At 40.2% G+C, this 23,685-nt stretch overlaps 1 protein-coding gene across 2 annotated transcripts in view; it reads left to right on the top strand.

Annotated features, from left to right (window-relative positions):
* Positions 1-23,685, top strand: part of STK39 (serine/threonine kinase 39) — a 230,965-nt gene that overhangs the window by 99,223 nt on the left and 108,057 nt on the right. For both annotated transcript variants that reach the window (XM_024756661.1, XM_024756662.1), the window contains exons 9-12: positions 7,377-7,499; positions 7,598-7,627; positions 15,817-15,879; positions 17,633-17,700. In XM_024756661.1, coding sequence (XP_024612429.1) covers positions 7,377-7,499; positions 7,598-7,627; positions 15,817-15,879; positions 17,633-17,700 — 284 coding nt within the window. The remainder of the gene's footprint in view (positions 1-7,376; positions 7,500-7,597; positions 7,628-15,816; positions 15,880-17,632; positions 17,701-23,685) is intronic.

Raw genomic sequence — 23,685 nt, 5'->3', positions numbered from 1 at the left:
GGGGGGGGGGGGGAGTTTCAGAGGTCTTTTTTTTTTTAACCCAAAATGGAATTTTATTTTAAATTGAAAACATTTATAGGAAATACGTGCCTTGTTATCCAGTGAATGCTTCATGCAGAAACTTTATATGTATATACAAACACACACACACACATACATACCCATACATTGTAGAAATAATACATTTATGTGTGTATTTCTGTTTCTTCTGGGATTAGAAGGTACAGACAGAAATGTCAACTAGCCTGGTAGTTCTCCATTTTTCACCATTTTACTTCTCCCAAATAATCTATCAAATAATCAAGGTTCCAAATGGTTATAAACAAAATGAATAATCTTTCAGTGACATTTACGTTTACCATTGATCTGTTGTCATGTTAATATTTACAGGACATTTGAGAACCTAGTTTCATGCTTTAACTAGAAGGATCTTTGTTTCCATTTGGCAGAAAAATTAATCAGGTATAAAATTTTTGATCCTGTTTGTAAAATTTATCATGCATTCCTAGATACAAAGGAAGCTTGAAAATACTGTGATACTTTACTTTCCAAATCTAAAGATTAGGAAAAAAAAGTTTTCTGGTCAGTCTGAACTTATGGACATAGGTAAAATAACAGAATAGCTATCATAATAATTTATTAGGATAACTATATATAACTGTTAAATAACTTGCACAAAACATTTTTATTTAGAAATACACCATTTGTCCTCCTTTCTTACTGTGTATCAAGCAGTATTATTTACGCTCTGACTTGCAGTGTTGGCAGTAACTATCATAAAAACCAATTTTTGCATCATCTAACACAGTTTTTCAGAGGACACCCTTTTCACTTCTATCTACATTAAAAAAATATGTAGCCCTGTGTTTCCTCATGATGCTTTCATAAGAAGTGTTATCCCAAGCCATATGTATCAGTTTGAGAAATGTTAAGATAGTTTCCCCCCTGCTCCCGTACTTATATTGGTATATGTTTGGTATATAAAAATCAATTACTGTGTTGCTTTTAAAGGTGAGATTTGAGAGGCTTGTGTAAGAAAATTGAGATATTTGCCATTGCAAAGGAAAGTAGTTATTTCCAGGAATAACTACTAAGTTCTTGTGAAATGTTGTCAAATTTTAAAATGTTTCCGTGAGCTGAGTCTTATGGTCAGTGGCGTGCTTGTAAACCTTGAGAACTGCCACTTTGGCAGTAAGGGGGGGGTGCAAATCCTAATCTGTACTATTTTTCTATTTCCATTGTGTAAATACTCCTACCCTGGCCAATTTAAGTGACCGTTGTGAAGTCAGGTGTCTTGTAAACTTTCTGGAATGCTAACAGTGGGCTCTCCTGAGCTAGCATGAGCCAGCTGCACCCCGGAAGTGTTAACTAAGACAGGCGACCCTGCAGAAGTGTCAGAGTGAGGCTGGGGTGGAGCATTAATAAATGGGCTGGAGATGGCGAGCTAGAAATTGATCAGATGTTCATATCCAACAGAGCATATGCAAAAGAAGACTAAGAGATGAAGTCTCCAAGGTCATTGACTTCCATGGAGAGAGGGGGCTCTGGAGACTGTGTGTTTTAGGTCACTAGACAACGTCGTCTAGTGAGCTAAAAGCATGTAGTGGGCTAAGAGCAACCATTTTTGTGTTAAAGACAGAGAACAGCGGGAGACAGAGCAGGACAAGAGAGGAGGAGGAGAAAGGTTACCAACACAGGTTTGGAAAGATTGTGAAACAACAGAAGAATGGATTTCAGCTGTGTCTGCAGGCTAACATTATAGCAACAGAGAGGAGCGCTGAATCACACAATTGTGACGTTGTTAAATCTTGGGGAGAGAAAGCACGCAGTTTTCATGGCCAAATGCGGACAGATACCATTTTGTATGAGACTAAAGATTGAGGAAGTGAGTGCAGCAGTCAGAGATGCTCTTTAGAAAAATGTTGACAGTGAGAGGGGAGAGTGATGGAGTGATGGAAGCAGCAGAAACTGAGCCCCCTCCCCGCCCTTTTTGTCGGGGGAAGAAGTATAGGAGATAGTTACACATGTTTGTGATGGACGTAGAGGATCCAGAGCCTGGCTGTTTGTGTCTTGAAGGAATGAATGAGTGAATGAATAAATGAGCACAGTAGGAGGCGTTGGTGTTGTAAAGGAAAAGGAATCCATTTTCGTTACACACTGGAGGGAAAGAGGCTCAGGGGGGTGAGGGTGTGAAGACTTTTCTTGGGAATAGAAAGCTTGGGGTATAAGTTGGATGGCCCTGTTGCTCTCAGGGTCGCAGGTGAAGTTATTGGGGTGAGTGGGGTAGGGCGGTATGGGCACTCCTGTGAGTAGCGGCAGCAGGGGATAGCCCTGGAATCTGGGGTGGGACTTCCAACGCCCTCACTCCCATCTGCATGAGCTCCAGCCGGTTGTTTAAATTTCCCTGAGCCTCGGTTTTCCCTCTGAAAAAACGGGGGGAATAAAATGGTTCTCGGCTCCCAGGGCTACTGTGAAGGTTAAATTAGTTAATATGTTTCAAATGCTGAGTCACTTTTGGTACATGAGTAACACCTGGTATCAAGGGCCGGGGAGGCGGACTTGGACTAACAATGAGCACAACTTCTCAAACCTGAGGGACCAGACTAACAATGAGCACAACTTCTCAAACCTGAGAGACCATGTGAATCACCCACGATCTTGCGAAAAGGAAGATTCTGAATTAGTGGGTCCGAGGTGGGGCCCAAGATTCAGCATTTCTAGGTGATGCTATTGCTGCTTATCTGGGGACCACGCTTTGAGTGGCAGCGTTGTAGCAGCACTGATGCCCTGACTAGGAGTGGCCAGTGGTCCCCTGTGACATCACCAGGCAGGGTGCCTCCTCTCCATTGGCTCAGGCTGAGCCCAGGCTTTCCTCCAGGTGTGGGGCGGCCAGGAATGGGCACGGGGCCATGGGGAACTAACAAGTGCAGCCTCAAGAGCGTCAGCTGTGGGCTCCAGGCTTTATATGATACGGGAGGAGCCAGGCGGGGTTGATGGAAGAGGTGGAAGCAGACCGAGGGCCCGAGAGCACAGTAAGGCCAGGCAGTAGGTGTGGGACGGAGGTGCCTGAGAGCTGGTGGGCACAGGGGCCAATGTCAGAGTATAAGCTATGGGGACAGGCAAACATTTACTGCTGAAAACTTGGTGAGTCTAATTTTATTTTTTGGTGTTTAATTTCTGATGATTTAGAAGGCTTTTTGTTTGCTTGGCTGTGCCTCAAGGACATTATGAAGGGCAGTTGATTAGAAACATGTTTCCTACTTCTGGTTAGTAGAATGCCTGAGGAGAGAAAAGTTACTGGGTGTTGCTTTCTGCCATGTCCACGGTGTCCTTGGTGGGCAGATGTGAGGTGGGTGGGCTCCCCATCTTGGGTTCAGGCTACATACAGTCAGGCTCGTAGTTTGTCCGGCAGGTGGAGGGTAAGTGGAGAACAAGGATTCCCAGAGACGGGAAAACCATTCCAAGGAGACCCTGAAATACCACTCCAGGGAGAAGTTATGTGGCCATGGAAGTAGCTGGCCGGTGCCTTGGGAGGAAGGGCATGCAGTACTGAGACGAATTCTACTGAACTGTGGTCAGTATTTCTTTGGGTCACATTCATCCTTTGTTCAGGAGTGTGTTAGAGAAACACACTTGCACTTCTAACATATTTAACCCCTTGTATAGAAAGTGCTTCCGTTGGCTCTCTTGTACTCTCTTGTATACATCCTTCCTCCTGTTCTGGCGTCTTGGGCCAGGTGGCAACCTGAGATATTGTATGGAGATCCTGGGTCCTGGTATTTATAGACAGCTCCTGTTCGAAGGGGCACCCCTGGGAAGATGAGTCCCGGAACAGATCCAAGGACTGTGTCCCTTGTTGCTGCCATTCCCTCTCCCTGGCCTCCCCATCCTGGCTCTGCCTCTGACCTGACTCCATGGCCACAAGAACTGGCCGGGGAACCACACCGTTGTTCCCTCTATCTGTCTGGTGGAGCCTGACTTTTTGTGGGAATCAGAACTTCATTTCTTTAATGGATTTTCATAAAAATGCTGTTTCAAGGAAGAGAAGATAATATTACTTTCCTTTTCAGCGGTATGGTATAAATAGAACTGCTCAATTGTGTTTTATTCCCAGTTTTGGGAATAAATGTTATTGCATGTAAAACTTTGTCTAACCTTGCTACTGCCAGCTCTGACCTGAGGAATTTGTGGGCTTCTTTGACGCTCTAGCTGTCACTTAAGTTGAGCTCATTTCTCTGAGAAGCACTGGTTTATTTTTTTAAATCGCCAACAGAGAAAAAATTTCATTCAACCACCTTTTGGCTTCACTCAGTGAGTGAGCCATTTAATAGAATAAGAGCGACGTAACAGGAATGCAATCAGAGTTCTGAGGGTGGGTAACCTCCATGCTCATCACGGTAGGGGATGGGGGAGGATAGAAGCTTTTACGCATCTTCTTTTGAAGCATCTATTTTGTAGATTATTCTTCAGTTCCTAAATAAAAACCCCATTTGTTTAAACTATGTGAAACTTAGTTGCCTTGGCTCAAGACCTAAAAGCTTCCTGTCATCCCTACAAACTCCCTACAAGGATGTAATTTTGTAAAATTGCTTTTTGGTCTCTTCTGCAGAGGTCAATGCCGCATAAGTACACTGTGAAACCTGGGTTTCAAATTATGCTGTGAGTTTTTTCCTTTCCAATAAACGGAGACAACAGTCTTAAGAAATAAATTTGTATTCTTATTCTTGCTACGCTTACACCAGTATTTTATGCTACCTAGATTTTTGAGTGTTCGTTGTCTTAATTTCGACATTTATTTGTTTAATCAATATTTACTACTTAAAGGCCCATCCCACCATTTCTTTCAATGCCTGAGGCTATAATCCTAGACATTTTGCTTTATCTCTCTCTCTTCCAGCAAATAAAACTAAGAGGAGGGACACAGTCAGGGTTATAAAATAAAATAGAAATAGAAGTTGGCCATTTTATTGTCTGTAGTTGGATCCCACTTGAAGAAACAAAACGGACAGCTTTTGTAAACGTAGAGCGAGAGGAAAAAACATAAACTAAGTTTTAGGGTGTGAAGCTGCACTATGTCTTTTCAGAAAGAGAGATTTCCCTGGTGTGATCTTTTGAATGAGTACTTGAAGAATACTAATTCGTCAACCGTGCTTGGGTTTTACAGTCTGAGTGAAGGTAGAGTTTTTTTTCTGTTTATGATCCACAATTTTACTTTTCTTCTCACTTCTTAGTTGATAGTATGTTTTGTAGTAGATGTGGCTTTAAATGCTTTCTTTTAATGTCATTATCAGATTTTCCTCCGTATTGCTCTCGTCGTGATTAGTGTTGCTAAGAAAATAATTAATTTTACTGTATATGTCAAACAGAAAATCTCTTCTTTATCTGTTTCTTTGTAACTTTCAAATGAGCAGTCTGTTCTAAAAAACCCTGAAGTGCATTTCAGCGTCTTTGCTACAGTACCTTGCCAACATCTATAAGCATCATTAAAATCACTGTCATTAAATAGGTCTTTCCAATGACTCAAAACGCAAGTGGAAAAAATATCTTTTGCCAAGCACAGAAGGAGTTTTTACTAAGTGCTAAGTGTTTTGAAGGTGAATTAGTGGAGAAAAAAGCTTTTTAAAAAAATTGAGCACAACCGTTTGCAATTATGAGTAAGAACCTTTTGCTTGTTTTTTAAGTTTCTACGTGGCAGCTCAAGACCAAGTGGTCAGGCTTACTTGTACAGGTTCCACATGGTAATGCCTTCAAATCAAACCCAACCCCAGGTCTGCATTGTTTATGACTTCACATTGATCCAACATGTGTGAATGATTACTTTACACCTAAATCCTGTGGTATTTCCCTTGGAACTCATGAATTTCCTGCGGTATAACTGGATAGTTTCTATTATGGAAAATAGTCTTCATGTCATACTCTTTCAAAGTCTTCACAGGACATTTTTAGACAGCTGGTTTTTCACAGTTACCATTCAGCGGCATAGGAAAACTTGCATTTGAATGGCAATCTGAAGGCTTTTTTTCTTGCCTTCATTTTGCTTTTACACCTGTGTGATATCTTGGGTCACTTTCTGGGCCTTCGTTCTCCCATCTGTAAAGTGAGGGGGTTTGACTAGACAGTCTCCAAGGTCCCTTTCCACTTGCGGTTCTCTGAATCAGTGGATCACTGGTGGTTATGTTCACGTCATGTTAGCTTGCTACATTGCTTTGTTTAACCACGTCCCAGACCATGTTTTGCTCTGTTTTTTAAATTGAAGTAGAGTTGATTTACAATGTGCCAGTCTCTGCTGTGTAGCAGAGTGACTCAGTTATACACACATATGCACTTTTTTCATATTCTTTTCCATTATGGTTTATCACAGGATATTGAATATAGTTCCCTGTGCTATACAGTAGGACCTTGTTGTTTATCCATTCTAAATGTAACCATTTGCATCTACCAACCCCAAACTCCCAGTTCCTCCCAGTCCCTCCCTCTCCCTCCCCCTCTCCCCCCACCTTGGCAACCACAACTCTGTTCTCTATGGCGCTATGAGTCATCTCAGTCCATTTTTTAAAGCAAATTACTTTGGTCAGAGGCTCATTATTCTCAGTCATCCGCTCCTTTGAAAAGTTTTGCCTTTTCAACCACAGAGACACGTGGAAAGCATTCCCCGTGGACCACATCTCTACCCTAGCTCAAAAAAATACGAAATAATGGCAGAAAATTGTTATCATCTGTTTAGTTCATGTGACACGGCTGCTGGTTATCTTGCTGTGTTCCTGGCAATCGCGAAAGGTGTGTTAAGAATAGTCTTGATGTTGTGTTGTTTTGCTCAACTAGGTTGAGCAGAATCCTGGGAAAATAAGCGTGATGTCAGGTTCTGAAAAAGAGCAAGGTGGCAACAGAAGGGTATTTGCTTCTTTGATATAGGTTGTAGATGGCTGATGCCCTAGACTAGTATTCTTCTTTAGGCTGCCTGAATCCCTTGTCTTCCCTTAGTCCTCAGTCTCTTGCTTGCATGCATTTCCTTAAGCAGTTTTGAAACCTACCACGTGGACTTTCACATGTAGTGATTCATACAGTGTTAACTGAAGCCAAAGTGAAAAATGGGCTTGATCCTTCATGGCTGACGTGTGTCATACTCTTCCAAAATATTTTGTTCTACACACATAGAGTAAAACATTTCAAGAACTTAATATCTTTGGAAAGAGGATGAGTGTAGGAGTCTGGAGGCTGTGTAGTCTTTTGGGGTATTCACTGCTAGTTACCCCTGAATTCATAACCACTCAGGTTACTTTCAAGGTAAGCGTATGCTGTGTAACCCAAAGAGCTGCACCCGCAAACACAGGTTGTGTTCAGCTGGTGAAGAATTGGGTGGATTTGTTTTGGTCCAGGTGAGAAGAGTTCCGGGGTCAAGCGGTCACCTTCATAAAACCGAAGACGGTGACTGGGAGTGGAGTGACGACGAGATGGATGAAAAAAGTGAAGAAGGGAAAGCTGCGTTTTCGCAAGAAAAGGTAAAATGACATTGATGATGATTTTCTAACCTGTGTCAATTTTATTTTTGTGTTTTTGGGGGCGTGTGTGTACTAATGAATATGTAATTGTTTTACAGTCACGAAGAGTAAAAGAAGAAAATCCAGAGGTGAGTGGTGGTTATTTATTTAGTTCTTTGCCTCGTCTCCCCCCCAGCCTCCTCCCACAAGTATCAGTCTGATCTCTTTGGGGAAGAACCTTCAAAATTTTGTTCTTGTGGTATAGAAAAAAAAGAAAAGGCACATAGGCTTTGCAGGTCTTGATACTGTCTGAGTTACTTTGGAGCTGTGTATATTGGGGCAGATTACTCTCTGAGCCTCAGTTTACTCCTCTGTCAAATGGGGGTGATCACAATACTTATAAAATTGCTGTGAGGATTGATAAAATCACATACATGAAGCACTCAGTGGGGTTCTTAGCACAAATTAGTTACTCACTTCATCTTAATTCTTAGGATTACTGTCACTTAGAGAACATACTAGGCATACAGGAAAATGTCTCCTAGATTTTTAGTTTACCATAAAGCAAGATATTAACGTGGTTAGGAACTCTAGGTTGAATTTGTTGGTTTTGATTTTTAAATCTCCCGGGTAACTTAGTAGGCAAGGAACAGTCTTTCATCAGCCTCCCTTTGAGAACTGGTCATCTTTTGATTAACTTTACTTCCTCCACTGGTTAATTATTCTAATGACTAATGATGACTGTAGTTCAAAGGACTTCCTCATTCTCCTAGAGGAAGTTTAAGCGTATTTAAATAGCTCCAAGTATTTTACAAATCTAGTATTTAATGTGTACTTTGATAAATTCTCTTTAAGAAAACAGAAGACTTCGGGCTACAGATGATATCCATCCCAACTTTCTTTTTAAATTTCCTTTTAATTAAATGGAGTAAATCTTATCATTCTGCTTTAAGTGGCAATAACCAGCTGCACCATCTAAGAAGAGAGCATCAGAGCTACAAGCCACTCTTCCCCCTGTCATTCTCCCCCACCCCAGCTCTGGTCTCTTTTCATTCTCATGCCTCCTTGATGGGCCTTTCCTAGGGATTTTTCAGTCTGCCAGCCTCCTACTGGTAACTCTCCTTCAGATCCTGTTTCCTCCTATATTTATCATATGAATTAATCTCTCTATTTCGTACATCAAATATGAGCTTTGATCAAGAAGTTAGAAGGATGGTGGTGTGCTCCACAGTAGGACATGTTGGCTACACACATATCCTGCTGGATTTTTGCAATGATCTTAACCCATTATCATGAACTCTGCCGTCTTCTTGCCCACTGTTTTATCTAGAGTGAAGTGCAGATCAAGGTTTTTCATCTATTTCTAAGAGTGACTAACTAAAAGTGTCAGTTCTCCTTAGAAATAGAACAAAATAACATGATTCAAGTAGCGTCATTGACTCAAAAATCATTCCTTATTGGTTCACTGCAGGACATTTTCGTTGGAAGATATTCACTGGAATTCTGCCTTACTAGTATAGGCTGATGGGTGTAGGTCTTTCCTCATGAGGATTTGTTAAGTTTATTTTGAGAATATCTTACTCTGTACTCGTTGCAGTTGCTCTGACAACTGATCTGTTATTTGGATAATAGCAGTACCTTTCTGGCAAACGTATTTTCTTCGTAGACAGGAAAAAGAGTAGTGTATAGCATGCTGTCAGTTGTTCATCAAACATCCCTGTCAACCTTCTTGAGTGGAATTTGAAAGTCTTCGGCACCTTACTGTATCTAGACTCACTTGATTTCCCAGTGGCATGTCTGTTCCCATACTGGCTTATAATTAAGGAAGCATATAGATAAGCTTCTTATTTCTGTGGAAGGATACATTAGTTTGAATGTAAACACTCCCCCCAAACTTTAGGCATCACCAGCTCTATCTGCTATTACACAGCTTCCCACGCCATTTTATTGTTTTTGGTTTTTTGGGGGTATTTTTCGCAAAGCTGACGTTTCAGCATCCTGAGCTGTGTTCAGAATCTCTTCAGTGTTGGTTCCTGTGTCCTTTCAGCTTTTGATTAAAGTAGCTCCCTGATTTACCAGTCACACCAAGTCACTTTTTGGATGTGAAGCAAAAAATATTTTTTAATCTATTATAAAGGGAATTAAAATGGTTGAATATGTAAATATTCAACAAACATAAAGTATATAAATTATATAAACAAATTATATATAAATAAATATATATAAAATATAAATTATATATATAAAATGTGTGTACTGTGTGCACTGTTTTAGTAGATGCTGGGGATATATCAGTGAGAAAAACAGAGTGCAATCCCTGTCCTTGTGGGGCTTCCATTCCAATGGGAGTAGATAAACAATATCCAATAGCCTTCATAAGTAAGTAAGTTATGTGGTTTGTTACAATGGAATAGGAGTAATGGAAAAAAATAGAATAGGGTAGAGGGCGAGGTAGTATGGTAGGGGTTTATAATTTTAAAAGGGTTAGTCTGGATAGGCCTTACTGAGAGGCACATAAAGACTTGTAAAAGGGCTTCCCTGGTGGCGCAGTGGTTGAGAGTCCGCCTGCCGATGCAGGGGACATGGGTTCGTGCCCTGGTCCGGGAAGATCCCATATGAGCCATGGCCGCTCAGCGGCCATGAGCCTGTGCTCCAAAAAAGACTTGTAAAAAGGTATGGGAGAATTAAATAGAAATAACTCTGAAGGACCACTTTTATCCTGCTACCGTTCTTACCCCTGTGACTGTCCTATCTTTCCAGAGGTTATAAGTTTGCAATGTTTTCTTCCAGACCTTTCATGCTCGTTCACATACAAATATGTACATAAAGAAGTCTAGCATATCATTTTAAAAATATAAATGAGATTATAAAAACTATAAAATTTTGCATCTTGCCTTATATCTTGGAAATCTTTCCACAGTAGTTGCTATAGATCTACCTCTTTATTTTTAACTGCTGAGGAGTATTACCTGTCAAAATGGTTTATTTAACCATTTCTTTCTTCTTGAGCATTTAGTTTGCTATTGCCAACTGTATTCCATTAACATTTTTTGTGTACGCACTTTGAGGGGCGCACATATAAATAAAGCATAGGTACATAGAACTGTGATTGACAGAATCTGCTGATTTGGGATTTTTATAGCTGTTATCCAAAGCTGTGTCATGTTAAATATCTTATTGTATTTGTCAGTTAGACCTCAAAGCTGGAAAAAAAGGCTGTATACAGTCTCAGACAGTGTACCTTATACCTTTAAACATCTTTTAAAGGGAAAAGATGTACTAAATGGCACATTGAAATGCCAGTGTGTTTACTTCGTAATAAGCTTTTCAGTAATATGTGTCATTTAAATTGCAGTTGAGATATTTACTTGACTATAAGCCACTAGGTGACTGGGGATAGTATTTTTTTCATGTCCATGTTCCCTTAGCATCTAGTAGACATGCTATATGTATTTGTTGGTGACATGGAAACGTATGCACTGAAAATCAGACTCTAAACAAGTGCCTGAATAGGTCTGTCATATTTATAAGTAGGTAAGAAGTGGGGGAAGGATCAGAAGACGTTTTATAATCGAGCTGAAGTTCAGAAAAAGTAGTCTTAGTAGTTCCACACTTAAGAGTGAGATGCTGCAATAAAGAAGGGGCATTTTAGAAATGCTTATTTTGTGAGGGGCTATTTGGCTTCCTGGAAGTATAGGCAGAATGTCCAGGTATTACAGCACTAGTTGGAGAAGACTGAGAAGGCAAGGGTCAGGTATTTGCCAGAGGGACCTTGGGTAGATGTGCCTGGTACGGGACCGTATTTGGAGATGAGAAATTCCAGTGTAAAATGTCAAGTTCCAGAGTTACACCACTTGTCTAATGAGATTCGTAGCCAAACTTAGTGAGAAATTGGTCCTAGTGTGTTCTTAACCTGGTTTTTAAGAAATAGCCTTGCAAAGTATTTGTCACCTACTAGTAATTATTAGTTTGTAATAAGTAAATCATGCTAATTTCATTTATTTAGTATCTTATTCCACTTGGATGGTGGAAGCCAGTGGAGACTAAAGGTTAATAATATAACAATAATAATGAAGTTAGTTAATTGGACAAATGTTTAATCTGGGTCTGATTTCCCATGGAGCTGCGTTAGGCACTGTGGCATTGTGGGAATTATACAAAAGCACAGAAGAGGGCCTTCTCTCCAGAAGCTGCTCATCTCATTATTGATTTTTTTTTTTTGCTTTATAAAAAATTTTCATTGTTGTGGTTTGATCTTCTTTTTGACCAGTGATTTTGGAATCCTTTTGTCAGTCTCCAAAATAATCAGTACACGTCTTATAATTCTTAAGCAATTTTTATACCTTAATTTTTTATATAAAAGTAACACTTTATTTTTTATTCTTTTTAAATTTATTTATTTATTTATTTATGGCTGCATTGGGTCTTCGTTGCTGCATGCGGACTTTCTCTGGTTGCAGCGAGCATGGGCTTCTCATTGAGGTGTCTTCTCTTGTTGCAGATCACAGGCTATAGGTGCGTGGGCTTCAGCAGTTGTGGCTCATGTGCTCAGTAGTTGTGGCTCGCAGGCTCTAGAGCGCAGGCTCAGTAGTTGTGACGCACAGGCTTAGTTGCTGCCTGGCATGTGGAAACTTCCCGGACCAGGGCTCGAACCTGTGTCCCCTTCATTGGCAGGCAGATTCTTAACCACTGCACCACCAGGGAAGCCCTGACTTTATGTTTCAATTCACACTTTCTTTTGGTTTCATTTAAGCGAGGAGGACATTTTCCAAGGCTTCTATTAAGGAACCACTCGGTTTATAGTAGCCCTTCTGTTAGGGGTCATGAAAACATGGTTTGCAATCCTGGCTCCACATCAGAAAAACCAAAAGCTTTAAAAATGCAGATCCCTAGACCCAGCAAATCAAATTGTGATTTGGTGGTTTGGGGCGATGTCCAAGGCAACTCTGATTTTTATAAAATCTGTTCATGTGATTCTGATACGTGACTAGGATGAAGGACCCACTGACTAGGAAAACCGCACTAATCGCTCTGAATCCAGAAGTCCAGACTGGAATCCAGGAAGATTGAGTGCTGCAAATACCTGAAGATTTGTTTTAAATATCTGTCTATCAGAAGTCTTAAAAAAAAAAAAAAAAAAAAAAAAACCCCCAAAAAAAGCAAAAAAAACAAAAAAAAAAAAAAAAAAAACAAAAACATTTATTTTAAAAAAAAAAAAAAAAAAAAAGCAACCCCCAAAACAAGCAAACAAACATACAAAAAAACAAAAAACGACTAAGACATTTCAGAAATCCCTTGGAAAAGTTGTCCTTATTTAATCAAGTGTAATGGTGCCAGGTTTGATGACAGAAGCCCTGTAGGGCCCATGACAGGTATATTGAAGAATTTTGTTGTAGATCTAGGCTAGGTTAATTGTTTCCCAGCTGTGATATTTTGTTCTGAGGAGAAAATCCATTTGGTGTGGATTTAGGTTGAGTGAATTTTACCAGAGCTTAGACACAGTGTGAAAGCTAAGTTCATTGCTTATGTTACTCAGTGCTATTGCTGGATGATTGTTAGAACTGCCTTTAGCTTTTTGAAATTATTTCCGATGACATTGTGTTTTCCAGACGCCTGTCAGCTCTCATGTTGTCTTATACCCATTTGTAGTTGGAGGCAAAGATTTGATTTCTCCCTCCAAATTGATTGTACTGGATCACAGACGGCTTTTGCTTGATGCTTTTATGATGTCACTTTCTAAAAGGTGTTCTTATTACAGGTGACTGGCTTTCCAACTAGTTGTTGTTAAACTTAGAATCTCCTGTATTTCTGAAAATAAACCTTTTGTTTTGGAGTAATTTTAGGTTTACAGAAAATTTGCAAAGATAGTGTACTCTGTAGGGTTCCTGTACATTCTTCATCCATGCTCTTTTACCGTTAATTTCTTTCGTAGCCCTGACGTGTTTGTCACAACTAAAAAACCATTAGTTTTACTATCATTATTATTATCAGTTTTAAACCGTTACTATCCGCTACATCTCAGATTGTATTTGTATTTCATTAGTTTGTCCACTAACATCCTTTTTCTGTCCCAGGATCTAATCCAGGATAACACAGTGCATTTAGCTACAGTATTTTTAAAAACAGAAAATGAGAAGATTAGATAGAGCACTATGAAAAATTAGAAAGTGGATGTTGTCCCTTTTTTGTCTCTATTCCAAGGTACTTTCCTGTTTCACTAAGTCCCAGAGGCCTGTCTCCAGGGCCGTGTCCAACATTAATCTGTTATTCTTCTCTTCCCCTGCTATCAAAACACCCATTCTCTCAAGTATCCTTCTTAATAGCAAACTGTTTAAAATTTTTAAAAATTCCAATAGACTAATTTATATTATACTGTTAATGAACGACAGCTGCTTAATGTGTTAGGTTTCTTGTAAGTTTTTACCTTTAAAAATGCATGCCCAGAAGGCATGCCCTAAACTGATAGAATGGGGTCCATAATGGTGAAATTTGGCAGACTGCAGTTGGTTGTCAAGGAAGATGTTTTGTGCAGGGAACCTCGCTCTCCAGCACTCCTGTGCATCTCTGCACATTTCCTGCCCCAGTGGGAGCCGGAGACTGGTTTCTTCATCACGTGCAGGGTTACATCTACACAGTGAGGTTGCAAGGTAATAGCTCTCTGTGCCCCTGACTGTCCGGGAGTGAGGGACAGGGCATGAGATGGGCCTCGCCAGGGGAAAGAGAAGTTGTCACCTCTAGTAAATGCCATTGAGAATTTTCCATATTACAAACCTTCTTGGACTAAAGGTAGGATATTCTGTAGGTGATGTGATGTGGCTTTTGGTAGTATCTCAAACCTTAATTAAGAATGAACTTATTAACAAAACGGAAACAGACTTACAGACATAGAAAACATATTTACGGTTACCAAAGGGGCAAGGGGGGGTATAAATGAGGAGTTCGGGATTGGCAGATACACACTACTATATATAAAATAGGTAAACAACGAGGTGCTACTGTATAGCACAGGGAACTATATTCAATATCCTGTAATAAACCATAATGGAAAAGAATATGAAAAAAAATATATATGTATAACTGACTCACTTTGCTGTCCATCAGAAACTAACACAACATTGTAAATCAACTATACTTCAATAAAAAATAAAAAGGAAAAAAATGTAAGCTTAAAAAAAAAAAAGGTTGTGGAATCAGTCTGAAAAATTCTTTACAAGAGATCATTTGGGATAGACCAAGGCCCTCCGGCTGGTTAATGAACACAGGTTGTTTGTTCTTCTAACATAGTCATTTCCCCCCAACATTTTAATATGAAAAACTTCCAAAATATTGCAACATTAAAAACATTTTATAGTGAACATCCACCCAGCAATCACCTGGATTCTGCCATTACTATACTTCATCTCATTCACAGCCATCTGTTCATCTATCGGTCTAGCTTTGTTTTTGGATGCAGTTCAAAGGAAACTGCAGACGTGGGTATACTTCCCCTTATTTCTTCATTACTAACAGAGTTATTTTCGCGGAAGCAGAGAGAGTAAGAATTTTACGCTCTTAAACTTTAGAAAACTCTTGCCACAAAGAGTTTCTGATGACTTCTGATAGTTTTAGAATCGATAGTAAGTTTAGGGAATAATATATATTTTTCATTCTTTGTCAATGTTGTTTCTCTTTTAGTTTGCCTTTCAAGTTTTGTTCCAGGGCAGAGTTCACAAAAGTAGGGATTGAGGCAGAAATATTTTGGATATCACATGAGGGTCAGGTTTCCAGCTTGGAGAGAAAAATATAACCTATTACTCTAGCTTTTCTTTTGGGGAAAATGTGTTTTAAAAATCCAGCTACCCTTACATATTTTTGAAATCCAGTGCTGTGAATAAATTGTTCAAAGTAATGATTAAAGGGGCAGGTTGTGCTAATCCTAACATCCTTTCATTAAGGGGCCCTTAACTTGAGATGAAGTTGTGTGACAAGAAAAAAATGGTCGTTGGGCATCTTTCTGTTATCAGGTTTAAAATATCAAATAGTCCCTGCTTTTCACTTTAGCTTGGTGGTTCTCTAAAAGCCTAAGGATCACCTGGGGCACTTATTAAAGATACAGATTCTCTTCTGTCTCCGTGAAATTCTGAATCGTAGGTTGGATGGTGCCCCGGAATCTTTAACGTGTGTCGTAGGTGATCCCAATGCAAGTAGTCAGAGGACCGCACTCTGGGAAATGGTGCTTTAAAATTACTTAAATTATTTAAGATTTTTGTCTCTGATAACTGAGACTTACTGTAACCACACTCAGCTTCACGTCTTATTTTGGTGTTCTTACGTGCTGTAACGGTGGCTCTGTTAACAGATCGCAGTGAACGCCAGCAGCATACCCAAGCAGATACAGTCCCTGTCTGTGCAGGACCCTCAGGTACGTTTCTCTGCCTGTCATTTACGTTGTAGACAGATTTTCTTTTTTCTTTTAACAAAACCTGACATTTTAGAAAGATAGACAATATCAGGGTGGTGCTTCCAAAGCAGGGGCTTGTAAACACTCTTTTTTAATAAGTATGGAGAAAAGAGGACTGTCACTATTGACTGTGATTTTCAGGGCCTCCAACCTTTAAATGATAGGTTCAAGAGCAAGAATTGATTACCAGACTGCTTTTGAAATTGCTGGTACTGTGTGAAATGAGAAAAGGAAAGAAAATGACTCACCATTCTGCTAGATTCCAGCCACAAAACATTATAATTAATTGATACTTTTCTTTTTTGCTCCTGGTTGGATTTCTAAACTGTTTTTATAATTCTTTTATCACTGAATTTTATGGGCCAATTTATCTCTACAACTCGCCTTGTAAAAATAATAGTCCAGTGACTGTGAATGAATTCATATTAAAAGTTATATGACAGAACACGTGTGCCACGAGTTGTGTCGGGTGCTGATGAAGGATGCTGAGCTATCCAGGGCAGGGGCTGTGGACATAGAACTAGAGTGCAGGCCCCCGTTCTGGTTTTGCTGTGTAATTAATAGCCAAGCCCTTCAGCTCTCAAAGTGGTTATACTTTCAAGTATCACCAGCCGGAGGATCACATCTTCCCTCCAAAGCTGCATATTCCATTTAAATTTATTTCTATTCTACCTGATCTGTATTTTATGAAACAGCTGTATGCAGAGGAGATAGAGTGATGGGATTTCATGATTGCAGGTTAGACATCTAGTCCTTGACCCTTACCTTTTATACCCGAGGAAGCAAAGATTTGCAGAGGTGAAGTGGCTCAGCCAAGGTTGCACAACTACTTAGAGGCAGAGCCTTTACATTGTATTGGGCAACTCAGTAAAACACCTTGAAGTAAACTGTAGGGATTGGTTGAATGATAAAAGGAAAGGTAGGGATAACAACAGGTCACAAGGCAAAGAGTAAAGGAAACAGGAAAAGGGATAAGGATACCTAGTAGTAAATAACATGGTATAGTTTGACTCATTTTCATATACATTATTTTGTTCTCCCAGGAAACTTTTGAGGCAGGTATTATCCCCATTTTGTCAATGAGAAAACAAGTCCGGAGAATGACTTGCCCACAGTCGCATAGCTGGTCAGTGGCAGAGCCAAGTCTTGACCTAAAATCCGTTATTTTTCTACTCCAGTAGGAATGTCTCATGTCCAGGAATTGGTAGGAGTAGGGAGAGGCTGTGTAGGAGAGGCAGTCATAACTGATGATCTGTGTTCAAGGAAATAGAGTCTAGGGGAGAAAGGCGAGAAAGGTGAACTGTGGCCTCACCTACTAGGTTCCTACTTGGTTCCTCCATCCTCTGCATCATGTTTAAAGTGCGCAACCTTTGTGCATCACCCAGGCCCAGTTGGTACAGTCCGCGCCTCGGGTTGCAAGGTGCCCCTCTAGATGGCTTTCCTTTGGACTTAACTGCTGCTTATACCAGTTGTTCCTAGGGCCCGTCCTCCTACTGAGGCTTTCTATATGAAACATTTGAATCCACAGTTGTGATGGGAAGGAGACACCATTCTGGTGTTCACGCAGAGGTCTCATGTGGACAAATAAGACCTGCATGTGTAAAGAGCTAGATTTGAAATTTCCAGGAAGAAAGGGCTCTATGAGTCAAGGGCTATCATGATTTTATGCATGTATTTCCCGAGTTTATAACAGTTTGCTGTTTTGTTTTTAAAGGGCTTACTCAATGCTAGTGAAGACTACAGAGAAGCTTCTTGTGCCGTGAACCTAGTTTTAAGATTAAGGTAAATAATATTGTTTATTTTGCATCACTTTCCCTACGTATAGTACAATATTCTGATCTCCTTCCTTAGCTTTTCATAATATTAGCATAAAATAAAATTGTTACCTTGTTTGATCTCCCCAAATAGCCTGTGGGTGCTGTATTTCCAGGAGTAATTGCTCTCTGCTAGTTGCTTCCCCAAGAAGAATAAGAAAGAAAAGCACCATGTGAGTGTATTTGCAGGCTCAGTGTACCCTTCATTAAGTTTTTTTTTCCTTGCCTTTTCTTCCTTGGGTTTTTCTTTCTCTTTTTTTTTCTTTTCTTTTTTTACGTTAGATCACAGTAAGAGATTTTTAATGAGTTTCTTTCTCACTTCAGCAGTCAGTCTCTGACAGAAATAAACCATGCTTGTACGACAAGTTGCCTGTTCAGAACATTCTTCAGTGACAGGTTTGATCAGCCACTGTGGAGAAATGATAGATATATTATGAAAGAACCCTTAGTCTTCCAGGAAATGGATACAAATATGGTGCCTGACAGTCTAGTCTTTGTATCTAGTGAATGAAAGCTTTCTGTTTCAAGGATTTTTAAAAATAAGGTCAATTGAATGTGCATTCTTTGTTAAGAATTTGGAATCTCAAGACAAAAGAAATTTGCTTGAACTTAATTGTAAATAGCTGAACTTACCAGGGCAATCACCGTCACATTTTTTTAAAAAGATTTTTATTGGAGTAGTTGCTTTACAATGTTGTGTTAGTTTCTACTGTACAGCAAAGTGAATCAGCTCTACGTATACATATATCCCCTCTTTTTTGGATTTCCTTCCCATTTAGGTCACCACAGAGCACTGAGTAGAGTTCCCTGTCACATTGTTGAAGGCATTTTAAAATATGTTCTCCTTTGACAATTAAACAAATAGAACACATGGCTAAGGGGCCTTTTTCAGAGCCATGGCTATAAAAGGTGGATTCATTTTCAAGGTTAGTTTCCAGCCCTCTGAATTATCATAATCTGTCAGGGTAGATTGTCTTCGCCATAATCACCCCTTCCTCCTGATGGTCATTCACAACCTGCAGTGCATTTTCCCATACTTACCGTGGGAACCTCACCGCGACCCTTGGTGCAGTTTAATTCAGAGTTGATTTCCAAGTCAAGGTGTGAAATTATTACAAGACTATTTTCCTTCTGTTTGAGAGTAACCTTGCTTGTGATTCACAGTTAGTGTATTTAGCAGTCTCCAGAGAATGAAATAGCCCTTTCCCTTTTCGTTTGACTTTGGAAACAGGTACTCCTTTTATTTTTCACTTGTTCATTTATTCACTTATAAATATTCACCGATATTTCTGAGAAAGCAATTCTGTGCGGGGCTCAGTGTTTGTCTTTGAGACGCAAGGGTGAGCGAGACTACAGAGGTTACGGGCTAGCCCGCTGAGCATGCAGTGTTGGAAGTCACCTTTAGAGCCCAGTCATCCAACCTCCTACTTGACATACGCAGGAGTCTTTTCTTCAGTGCCCCTGCTGGGTATTTACCCAGTCCCCGTGCATACTTCAGTTCACTCTTTTTCTGTGAGCACCTCTGTGATACTGAAAAGCTTTAATTGCTATGTCCTCTTGAAGATTTAGCTGACCTTCCTATTCTGGGCTCAAATTCTGACCCTTAGAGCACGTATCAGGTTCTCTGGATAAGTCTCCTGAAGAGTGTTAAAATGCATACTTTGAACCTTATTTCCAAATATTGTTTAGGTCTAGGTACTGGGACAATATAAAACAGTTGCATTCTCTCATTTTTCTGAGAGCCATTTGTTGTTTGCCAGGCTTGCTCTTCTCCTTTCCTAGGCAAAACAGCAAAAGTAACTTTAGCCTTGCTTCTCACAATATAGTTCTATATCCCCCTCACAATCATCCTTGTTTACTCCTATTGACTTTTAGTCTGTATCTGCTTTTGTTACCCTTTTTCTCATGGGCTTAGGTGGTGGTTTTCCTGAGTTCGTGGCTTGGGTCACTAGTCTTAAAAGATTCTCCATGAAGCAAGAGTTCCGTGTTCAAATAAGTTACGAAGCAACGGGTAGTATCCATCTATTACACATACACACACACACCTTTTTTTGGAAATCACAAGGAACATTAACATTAAAGGTTCTAAGAAGTTCTGCAGGAGAGGAATTTGTTTAACGTTGTTTACTCTAAGACCTCTTCAACTTCAGAACTCTTTTCATGGTATTATTTTCCAGTTTAACCTTGTCCCTTTTAAATGGAGCACCCATATTTGAATGTAGGTCTCCAGATGTGATCTGAGCAGGCTAGAATACAGTAGTTAATGTGATTTTTTGCAGTTCACACTGTATTTCTCCTAAATAGAGAAATTTATAAATTTCTCTTAAATCCAAGTTTTCATTGCCTTTTGAAATACCTGTGTACTTTGGTGATGAATTTAGCATGACCCAACAGTCAAACAAAAACCTCTGATAGTGGTTTTTCCATTTGAAGGGCTACCAAGGCTGACTCTGAACTGCAACTTATGTTTTAAAACTCTGTGCACATCTTAGCATTTGTCACTATAAGAATGGACCTGGTGGTTTTGACTCATTGCTCGCCCAGCGTACATTTCACTCCTGACTGTCAATGTGTTATATTAGTTACAATGTTTGTATATACATCCCTTGTCAATTTGATGACCCTGTCTTTTGCACCTTTATCCAGAACATTGATTATCGTCTTCAACAGTTGAAGTAGGACAGAACCTTCTGGCATCTGTTAGAAACTGCTCACTTTCTGAATGCCTTTCAATAATTAACTAGTATTTTTTGGTATAGTTGCTCAATCAAAAACAAATCCTATTGACTCTACTGCCTTTTAGTCAACATTTAACTGACTATTCAAAAGGCTATCATAACAGGATCCATTAAAAGTATTTCTGAAATTAAGACGTATCAATGATATTTTCAAAAAATGGAAGTGGATTTTAGTATAACTTATTTTTAGCGAACACATGTTTATGCCTAATTGCTTATATGCATCTTTTTTGTTGTTCAGTGTTTACAAGGTATTTATTTAAATTCGTGTTTTTTTACATTTGAGAACTCATGAATCTCTCAGAATATGTTGCTGGACCCTTTAAGGGCAATCCTTGTACAGTTGTGAACAGTGCAGAGGTTAGGAACACTGACCCCCAGCGAAGTTGAAAATCTGCTTATAACTTTACAGCTGGCCCTCTGTATACACAGTTCCACATCTACAGGTTTAACCAGCCGTGGGCTGTGTAGTCCTGTGGTATGTATGTATTGAAAAAAAAAATCCGCATATAAGTGGGCCTGCACAGTTCAAATCCCTGTTGTTTGCAGGTCAACTGTACTTTAATTTGAGAAATAGGCTTTGAAAGTTAACAGTTAAAAGCTATTAAGTTTTGGGGATCACTCTCTGCTGATATAAACGTAAGCAGCAGCTACTCTCATTCATCCTATAGATATTTATCAAGCACCTACCTTGTGCATGGCACTGTTCAAGGCCCTGTGACGCAATAAGGGAAAAAAACAAAAGACAAATTTCTTGCCCTCCAGGAGCTTACATTCTAGAGGTAGGGAGAGGAGCAATTCAAATACGAGCATTACTGATAGGATATATCAGGTTCTCTGAAGGAAAAGCTGCATCAAGAGGCTGGAAAGTCTCAGGGTGCTGTTCTGTATTAAGGAAGGCATGTTAGTTTTCTATTGCTATGTAACAAGTTACCACAAATTTCGTGGCTTAAAGTAACATCCATTTATTATCTCATAGCTTCTGTAGGTCAGAAGTCTGGACTCGGCCTACTTGGGTCCTCTGCTGTGGCTCACCAGGCTGCAGTTAAGACCTGCTCACCTGGAGCTTGAGGTCTTCTTTCAAGCTCATTTGGGCGTGGCCAGAATTCAGTTCCTTGCAGTTGTGGACTGAGATCTTCGGCTCCTACAGGCCACCCCACTCCAGACAGTTCACAGCCTGACTTTGCTTTTTTCAGGGGGCAGTTGGAGAACATTTCCCCTGCACGCCAAGGACCCAGTCCCTCTGTTAAAGGTTTTTCACCTAATTAAGCCAGTGTCATCTAGAATAATCTCCCTTTTGATTAAGTCGAAATCAACTGATTTGGAACTTGAATTTCATGTGCAAAATCCCTGCACCTTTGTCATAAAACATAATCACAGGAGTGACAGCCCATCGTATTTAAAGGTCCGGGTCACACTCAGGGCAGAGGGTTATGTAGGGCATGGTCACCAGGGGACAGGAAGGTTGGAAGCCATCATAGAATTCTACGTACCGTAAAAGGGCTCTCTAGATAAAGGGATAGTTGAGCAGACCCCTGACAGAAGTGAGGAACCAAGCCATGAGGTTGCTTGGAGGAAGAAAGTTCTAGGCAGAGCAAACAGCGATTGCAAATATTCTGAGCAGGGAGGATGTTCTAAGTAGTTATAGAAACAACCAGGGAACCAGTATGGCCAGAGTGGTGGGGGGGGGGTAAGGTCTGAAGGTTAGCAGGGGCTGAATCACGTAGGGCCATATAGCCTGTGGTGAAGACCTTGAATTTCACTGTTTGTGGATGGGAAACCGTGGTGGAAGGTTTGCGAGCAGAAGACTTACAACGTGGAGACTAGGCCATATAGAGGCCGTTCAGGGTGGAAGCAGAGGGCCCATTGGCTGGCTATTGCCCTGGCGCAAAAAATGATGATGTGACCTGGACCAGGGAGGGAAGTAATGGAGGTGGCGAGCGATTATCAGATTCTGGCTGGAGGAGAGAGGACTTAAAAGGTTTGGGCCTGAAAATACAGATGAATGGAGTTGCCGTCTTCTGAGATGAGGAGGGCAGTTAGAGTCACACGTTTGGACAGAATCAAGAATTCAGTTTTGGACAAGTTCAGTTTGAGTTGTCTAGTGGAAATGTATCTCATGATGTCAAGTAGGCATTCAGGTACACGAACCTAGATTTCAAAGGAGATGTATTTCTGGGCTAGAGAGAGAAATTTGAGAACTGGTGCATACGGTGGTCCTGTAAGTCAAACAGAGGAAGTCTCAAGAAAGGAGGAGTGAAAAGCTGCATCAGTTGTTATCGGTAGATCGAGTACAATGGGAACTGGGAATTCGCCATTGTGTTTGGCAAAATATCAATACATTCTTAACCATTCTTGACCTTGGCAAGAGTTATTTTAGTGGAGTGGTGGGGATAAATGCCTGATAGAACTGGGTTCAGGACAGAGTGGTGAGAGAAAGCACAATGTAACATAGATAGATGACTTGTTAGTATGGATAACTCTTGCTAGAAATTTTCTGTACAGGAGGAGCAAAGAAATGGGGTGTTAGCTCAATGAGAATATGGGATGAAGGGAGGGTTTGTTTTTTTTTAAGTATTGTTTATTGGAAATGATCCAATAGAGAAGGGAAATGGAATGAAAGATGGGACGTTTGTAAGCCTGATGTCCTCAGATGGATGGGAAGGGATGATGCCCAGGTATCCATGCGGAATGTGCCTTAGACAGGAGAATGGATAGATGTCTGTTTGACATTGCAGCCGCAGTGATGGAAGAGCAGGCAGAGAGGTGCAGGGAGCTTGGTGATTTGGGGTATGGGCTTGTGGAAGTCTTCTTCTGTTAATTCTCTTCTCTCAGTAAGGTAAGGAATATCATCATTGAGAGTGAGGAAGGAAAAGATGTTCAAGGTTGGAGAAATGAGGAGATAATTGTGTAGGAGAGCTGGAGAGTCAATTCACCAGGGAGATGGGATAGGATGAACAGGCTGCACTGGTGATCACTTGAGGTTAGGGATTGTGAATTTAAAGTGAACCAGTAGCTTGTTCCCTGAAATGGACATTATCCTGATGTCCCAGAATATAAGTGCGTGTGAGTGTGATCATCATCTAAATGGAAACACAGCATTTAAAAACATTCCTAGAGGGTTCTATGGGCATACCCTCGCAGGCCCCAGCTTGAGTCACTTTTTAAATCATGAACAAATATAGGTCATAGAGTTGCCCCCAGTGGTCTCTTGT

Source organism: Neophocaena asiaeorientalis, unplaced genomic scaffold, assembly GCF_003031525.2.
Source record: "Neophocaena asiaeorientalis asiaeorientalis breed wild unplaced genomic scaffold, Neophocaena_asiaeorientalis_V1.1 scaffold6, whole genome shotgun sequence".
Classification (NCBI taxonomy): domain Eukaryota; kingdom Metazoa; phylum Chordata; class Mammalia; order Artiodactyla; family Phocoenidae; genus Neophocaena; species Neophocaena asiaeorientalis.
The sequence above is the reverse complement of the archived record's forward strand: the minus strand, read 5'-3'. Positions and strand labels throughout refer to the sequence as shown.